The sequence below is a fragment of the Nesoenas mayeri genome (assembly GCF_963082525.1).
Source record: "Nesoenas mayeri genome assembly, chromosome: 27".
Lineage (NCBI taxonomy): Eukaryota > Metazoa > Chordata > Aves > Columbiformes > Columbidae > Nesoenas > Nesoenas mayeri.
The window spans coordinates 2,013,936-2,021,627 of record NC_137555.1 but is presented as its reverse complement, the minus strand read 5'-3'; the positions used below and the strand labels follow the sequence as shown (position 1 = coordinate 2,021,627).

Here is a 7,692-nt window from a genome sequence, read left to right as displayed (position 1 = left end):
AAAGGTTGCGTACTGTGCATGTCAACTAGGTTCTCCCATGAGCAAAAGTCCACCCTAATTGCACCAGTGAGGTAAACATAATTATTTATAAGTAGCTTTTTTTTTTTAAGGCTAGGAGAGTTCTGGTTCTCATGAATACTGTATTACTGTTTTCCGTTTGGTTTTGGCTCAGTTGGTTCTTTGCATAATACATCTTAAATCGTTCCTCAGATATGTCCCCCCAACAGCTCAGGAAATTCAAAAGCTTCCTTTGCACATTTCATCTCATGCACTATTATTAGGATTATTTTAGAGCCCAAGCTCTGTGGAGGGAGCACATCTTGAGCCTGCATGCATTCCCCCCCTCCCCTATATTGCACAAAAAAGTAAAATACTGTGTGTCTGGAGCCTCCATGAGAGAACCCATTCTGCTTTGAAGCCGTCACTCACATGCATTTTGCAGCTGTCATATGGCTTAACCTTTTGCACCAACCCAAGCTCTTTAATTTTTAAATTTAGCTATGATCTAGTTTATTCAGCCTCTTTAATCTCTTTTACTATGGCATGTGAAGTAACTTTCTCCACTTTCTTAGTGGACACTAATTTCTCCTCAAAGCTTTCTTCATGTTCCTCTACCTTCTGAGTGACCGTCACCGACTTTGTGATATATGTGGTTGTACTGTCCCCACCTTCAGTGATTTTCTCTGCTTTTTTGGTTACTACAATTTTCTCACCCTTATCATCAATCGGGCTCACATCTAGACCGTTAGTGACAACTCCCTTGTCTTCCTCCTCAACCTCCTTCTCTTTGGATTCCTCTTCCTTTTTCTCCTCCACCTCACCATTCACTGCAATGTCTTCTTTCCTGGACTCCTTCTCTACCTCGGCACTAATTTTTGTTACCTTTGTGACGGTGACGGTCTCCTCCACCACCGCCTTTCCGTCTTTGACCGGAGACGCCGGCTTTTCTGGAGAACGGGGCTTCTCCGGAGTCACCGGCTTCTCTGGAGTGCGAGGCTTTTCTGGGCTCACTGGTTTTTCAGGAGAACGGAGCTTCTCCGGCGTCACCAGCTTCTCGGGGGTCGCCGCTTTCTCTGGGGTCGCAGGTTTCTCCGGGGTCGCTGCTTTTTCTGGGGTTGCCGGTTTCTCCGGGGTCGCTGGCTTCTCCGGAGATGTCACCTTTGGTGTCGCTGGCTTCTCCGGAGATGCCGCTTTCTCTTCCTCCTTGGCTGGTTTCTCACCACCTTTCTCCACCTTCTGTTCTTTTCCTGCATCTGCTTCTTTCTGCGCAACCTTGGCTGGCTCGCTTACAGGGGATTTAGGGGGGGATTTAGGGGGTGACTTTGCGGGAGGTGTTTTGACCTTCTCTACCTTTGCTGCTGCCTCTTCGGCTTTGCCCTTGGCCTCAGCTTCTTCCCCCTCTTCCTCAGCCTCCTCCCCTTCTTCCTTTTCCTCTATTTCTTCTTTTTCAGAACCTCCTTCTTCTGCTGCGTCAGATTTTGCGGCTTCTTCTTCTTCCTCTGCTGCCTCTTCCTCCTTTTCTTCCTCAGCTGCTTCTTCTGCAGCCGCCTTCTCAGTTTCTTCCTCTGCGGCTTCTTCTGCCTTTTCTTCCTCCTGGGCCTTGGCTGCCATTTCTTCTGCAACAGCTGCCAGGGCATCTTCCATTTCAGACTTCTCATCCTCTACCTTTGTCTCTTCAATGATTTCTTCTACAAACTTGTGCTGGACTTTCAGCTTTGGCGGTTCAATTTTTGTTTTCTGGATTTTAGTGGATGCTATTGTGACAGATGGTTGTCTGTGTGTGAATATGGGTCCAGTAATGCTTCCAGAGAAGGCACTGAATCTTGTCTCTTCACCTTCCAGTAGCTTCCTGAGGGAAACAGGAGGGCGGGGAGGGAAATGAACATAGAAACCCAACATAAGAGACAGTTATTAGAATATTTCCTTCTGTCAGCAGGATGAAATCAGTTTGTATAAGGAATATGCTTGAGCTGATCAGCATAATCCATCGCTTACAGCCCCAGTTTGGCTTTCCCTGAATCAGCTCTTTTGCAAAATTCATATTCAGCAAACAGCTTCTAGCTTGGTTTGCATGTGGCAGGTGTAACACCTTCGGCTGATCAGCTGAAATTCACCCTTAATGACAAAAACTTCATTATGGTGTAAGACAGCACAGAGTATGGCAAAGCAGGTAACTTCATAGGCTGCATTATGACTCGGGTGAACTGGGAATTTGACACAGCCAACAGACCCAAAGGAAATATTGTGGCTGAGCCATTCAAAGCCCATTAGGGTGTATGTCCTAGTTCAATAGTCCAGGCATCCGCCTTTCTAGTGTGGCTATGAAAACTGAAGAGACTTTTGTTCAGCTGACTTATCTTTGGCAGCAAACAGCTATAGCCCCAAGGGTACCTGTGTGTTCGTCTGAACAACCTCAGGAATTTAAGCAGATCTGGAGGTGGGTTGCTTTTACTTCTCTTATATTCAAATGCATGTTTTTCATCTAAGCCTGTGACCCAGAAAAATCAGCAGTTCTCCAGTGAGAGTTCTAAAGTGATGCAAAGGAGACTAAAAAAACCTGCCAGGTGATGGCAATAGCAAGCAATGTTCCTGCTCCAGATTAGAGTGGATGCTTTGGAGGAAAGTTGAGCAAGTTGTGACAAGCAGACTAGCACTCCCTGCTTGAAACCAAGATCAAGCAAGTGCACTGTCTCTCTCAAGTGATAAAAGGGAATTCAAGTGACAAGCACTGCTTGCTTGGCATATGCAAAGCAAACAGGGATTAAAAATAAACTTGTCTTTTGCTGCATCTTTTGCTTTTGTGAGGAAGGGCAGAATGCGGCACCGAGTGCCACTGCACTGAGTCATGCTACATATGCGGTGCCCACTGATCACCAGAGAGCTGCTCCCTAAGAAACTCTGGGTCCTTACTGCAGACACTGCTTGAGTCTATGTAGATTTTGAAACGCTTGTAATAATTTAGTCAAGCTCTAATTTTACTTGTGTTTACTGCAGGGAGATACTTCTTATCTCTGCTAAAGCTTCCCAAGCCAGCAGCATCTGCAGTGCTATTAATATTCCAGACATGTCTGCAATGATCCTACTGTACCTGTATGCAGCAATTTCAATATCCAGGGCCATCTTGACATTGAGGAGGTCCTGGTATTCCCTCAAGTGACGTGCCATTTCCCACTTCGTTCCTCTAAGCTCGTTCTCCAGCTGATGAATCGTGTCCTGCAACAGAGATGCAGAAAACCTCTGTGACACAGACATACGCTTGACGCAGAGACAGAGCAGAAAAAGTTCTCAAAAGGGACTTTCAGCCACTCATTCCCTGGGAGGCAGTGCCCAGATCACAGCAGGACCCACCCGGCTCTCACCGCCCTCCCCATCGTCCGCAGCCACCGCCTCCCACATCCCTCACTGCGGAGCTGGTACCCGGGCACTACCACCCCCCACCCCCCCCGCCGCCCGCCCCGGGCTCGGCGACACCCCCCCGGTTACCTGGTAGGTGCTGAGGTCGTTGTTGTGACGCTCCTCGATGTCGCTGAGCTGCCGCTCCAGCGACTCCTTGGTGCCGCGCACCGACTCCAGCTCGATGCTCTTGGACTGCAGCTGCCGGCGGTACTCGGCGATCTCCTCCTTGGCGGAGCGAATGGCCTCCTTGTTCTGCTCGGCGGCTTCTGTCAGCTTGGCGTAGCGGCACTTGAACCACTCCTCGGCCTGGTGCATGTTGTGGTCGGACTGGCACTCCAGCTGGGCGCGGATCTCCTTCAGCGCCGTGGTCAGGTCGGTCTTCAGGTAGTCCTTCCTCTCCACCGTGGCGTGGGACGCCTGGAGCTGCGCCAGCAGCTCGGCCACCTCCTCCTCGTGGTTGCCCCGCAGAAAGGCCACCTCGTCCTGCAGCGACTGCACCTTCTTGTCCAGCTCCGCCCGCATCAGCGAGGCCTCCTCCATCTCCTTGCGCAGGGCGCGGATGGTGGCCTCCGTCTCGTCGCGGAGCCGCGCCTCGTCCTCGAAGCGCTCCCGCAGGCGCTGGATGTCCTCCTCGATGTGCTCCGAGTCCAGCTGGATCTGCGCCTTCTCATGGCTCACCTGCTCCAGGACCCCGCGCAGCTCCCGCAGCTCCTGCTCGTAGGCATCGCTCAGCTGCGCCCGCCCGGCGTGTTTCTGCCGCAGCGCCGCCAACTCCGCCTCGATCTCCTTGTTCTGCTGCTCCAGGTAATGCACCTTCTCGATGTACCCGGCGAAACGGTCGTTCAGCCCCTGCAGCTGCTCCTTCTCGTTGGAGCGGCTCAGCTTCAGCTCCGCCGCGCCGTTCAGCAGCGAGGACTGGCTGACGTCCAGGCTCTCGGCGGAGCTCAGCACCGTGGAGCCGTACACGGCCCGCGGCCCCCCCAGGTTGGTGCGCTTGTAGGAGGAGGACACGGTGCTGCCCGAGCCCCGGGACCACGACTGCGAGCGGAAGCCGCTGGACGGGGATGCGCTGGCGCGGCTGTAGGTGGCCCGGGTCTCGGTCACTCGGCGGTACGAGGGGTTGCCGAGGGGCTCCATCGTGTAGCTCATGGTGGGAGGGGGACTCGGGGTGGCGGGCGGCAACGCAGCGCTGCTCCGGCCGCCGCCGCCCCTTATAAAGCCCCGCCGGGCGGCAGCGGGGCGGCCCCGCACACGTGTGGGGGAGCGGCCTCCCCCCGGCCCGGCCCCGGCCCCGCCTCCCCGCTCCGCCTCCCCCGCTCCTGCCCCCTTCTCTGCTCCCCCTGCCCCTGACGCCCCCCGGATGCCCCTTCCCCATTCCCTCTTCCCCTTGCCTCCCCCGCTCCCTTCTCCCTCTGCTCCTCGTTCCTCCTTTCCCATCCCCTTGCCCCCGCTCCCCCCATTCCCTTCTTTCTCCCCTGTGCTCCTCCTTTTCCTTGCTCCTTCCCTCTTGCCCCTACTCCCTTCTCCCCGCTTCCCTAGGCCATCACCCTCTTTCATCCCTTTCTTTCCTTCCTTTCTTTTCTTTCTTTAGCTTCCTTTCCTTCTTTCCCTTTCTTTTCCTTCTTTCCCTTCTTTTATTTTCTTTCTTTTCATTCTTCTCTTTTCTTCTCTTTTCCTTCCCCCCCTCCCACCCCCACTTCCCGCAGTGGCCATGGCGGAGCGCAGCGCGGTGCCGGTACCGGGGCCGCTGCCGGGGCCGGCGGAGCAGCGCAGCCCGCAGGGTAGGGCCAGGGGCCGGGGCTGGAGCTGGAGCCGGAGCCGGAGCCGGGACCGGGGCGGCACCGGCGGCTGCAGCACCACGAGCAGCTCCCGCGGGGAGCGGGGTGGGGAGCAGGAGGGGTCCCAAGATGCAGCCCCCCCATCCCCGCATCCCCCTGTGGCGGGTGGGGTCTGACATCTCAAGGTCAAAATAGGGTAGAGGAGGGATGCTGGGTGGGCTCACTGGGTGGGTTCCCAGGGTGGGCTCACTGGGTGGGTTCCCGGGGTGGGTTCCTTGGGTTGCTTTGCGGCAAGAAGAGCTCCCTGCAAAGGCTTTGCCTCCGTTTTGGGGCGGGGGGGACGGCTGTAGCAAGAGGGATCTGCAGGAGGATGCTGGATGCAGCCGTTGCAGTGCTAGAACAGCCGGGCAGTAAACAAGAGTTTGAAAGACCCCCCTGGCACCCAAAATCCTTTATCTCGATTCTTCTTTCCCTCCCTTTCCTCCTCTCTTTTCCTCCCACTCTTATGTTTTAATCTAAGGCTTGGTGCATTGCTTAGAAATAAATTTTCCTTCTTTGAAACCTTGTTAAAAATTTTGTTTGCATGGTACAATATACTTCTTATGGGTTGCATTCCAGTGACTAGATACCATCCAGACTTTGAACTCCTCTTGGGTGGATTACAGCTGCAAAGGCTACTGATTACTAAGCTGCAAAGGGAAAAAACCTGCTGGTGCTAGAAAAAGCCCAGCTAGAGCTCCCATTGCAAAGCAGAGGGATGTTGAGGGGGGAGATTTTAACTCTGCATTCGGAAAAGTGCTGAAAAGGGCCTGCCTGTGCTCAGCAATCTGCGAGTTTTTAAGCGGGCGATCTTGTTACCAGGCAAAATCCTTCTCAAAAATTGCCTTTTTGCCTTTAACCTGGAACATACACAATTGCTGGGTTTGGTGCTGCGTTGTGGAGAGTTGGGAAGTCTGAGGGACAGGGTTAAACTTTGAGAGCCACATGGAACACGGTACCTCTGCTGGCTCATTAATATGATGCTGTCATAGGACTGCAGCACTGCAGTCAGTGGAGAAGTCAGAATTACTCAAGGTACCTACCGAATTGTATTTGCAAACACAGGCAATTGGATCCACTGCTCAACCTCTCCGGAGTTTTATATGATAACCATAGAGAAAAGATTTTATTATAATCGAAGCAATCACGGCTTCTAAATCTGTTCTGTTAATTTTGCTAAAAGTTTTCTCCGTGGGCAAAAAGCATCTCTTGGGATTTAATTGGAAGTCAAAACAAAATTATTGTCTGTTATGGCATTGCGTTTTGTTTCCTTTTAGGGAAAAAGATATATTACGATCTGTTGGTTTTTTTTGCCTTGTTAAGTAACCACTGGGAGGGGGGAACAGTTTACATTTTTATACATATGGAAAATTTACAAGAAGAGAACACATATGGTTAATAGAGGTACTTGGGAGTTTTTATTATCCTCTTAATCTTCTGAAAACAAGTGAATGGTGTTGAAAGACAAGTAAGGAGGGACATATTGAACTTCACAATACAACTCCCTTTCATTAAATACCTTGATGCATTATTTGGTTTAAATCCATTTACCCAGTATGCAAAATAATTTGTTGCTTTATAATCAAGCAGTGATAGCATTTGACTTATTTAAATATTGAAATTCAAGCAAGGCAAACTTTTCTAGAATATAATCATTTTCATGACACGTATTGATTACCTTAAAAATCAAGATATTCAGATGAGGAAAAGTTTGCATTCGCAGAGGCATTTCCAAGCATACACAGAGATCCTTCTGCAATAAAATACATGCTTTTAACTTAAAACACATTCTTGCAATGTTCGTTTCTGCTCCATAATCAGATGCAAGTGGACAGTGTTCCTGCTACATTACCCTGAAGGTGATCTGAAGGTTACAATGAGTCAGGGAAATCAGTCTAAAACGATGCCTTAATTCTGATGAGCAACCGCTCCCTCTTTCCTGTCTCTCAGTATCCACTTTGGAGATTCTGAAATGCAGACTGATATTTCTGCTTATAGAGAACTTTTTTGCCTCAGTTTAAAGCACAAGAATCGCAGCTTTGGAGCAAACTGCAACCTGATGTCTCAGGTTTGAAGCAGGAGGGAAGGAACAGAATCGAAAGGCAGCAGCATTGATTTCCATCTTGATTATACACTATTGACAAACCTGCATTAAAGAACTACTAGAGAAGGATGAGACTGAGTTCTGCAGCGTCCTTAAAACAAAACGAATAGAAAAATAACACAGAAGGAGCTGCACAACAGCCTGGCTGCTTCCAAATAAAGGAGTTGAAAATATACCCAATGATAATGAATTAACTTGAGTATCTTTTAAAAATGATGGAATCAGATGAACAGAAGAAAATGTGGGTTTTGAGGGGGTGGTTTTTTTTAGGTTGTAGAGAGACAGTAGAATGAAGAGGACTGGACGGATAATACCATGCACTTGGTTAGAGCTATTAAAAATTATCAGCTTGAAGGGTGTTTGTTAGTGGCTGCC

General features: G+C 50.5%; 1 protein-coding gene across 1 annotated transcript; it reads right to left on the bottom strand.

Annotated features, from left to right (window-relative positions):
- Positions 1 to 510: 510 nt before the first annotated feature.
- Positions 511 to 4,545, bottom strand: NEFM (neurofilament medium chain; the record flags this gene model as incomplete). Its single annotated transcript, XM_080360331.1, has 3 exons — positions 511 to 1,849; positions 3,089 to 3,213; positions 3,484 to 4,545. The coding sequence occupies 3 exons, from the start codon at positions 4,543 to 4,545 to the stop codon at positions 511 to 513; spliced, it is 2,526 nt and encodes an 841-aa protein (XP_080216457.1).
- Between the last annotated feature and the right edge of the window lie 3,147 nt (positions 4,546 to 7,692).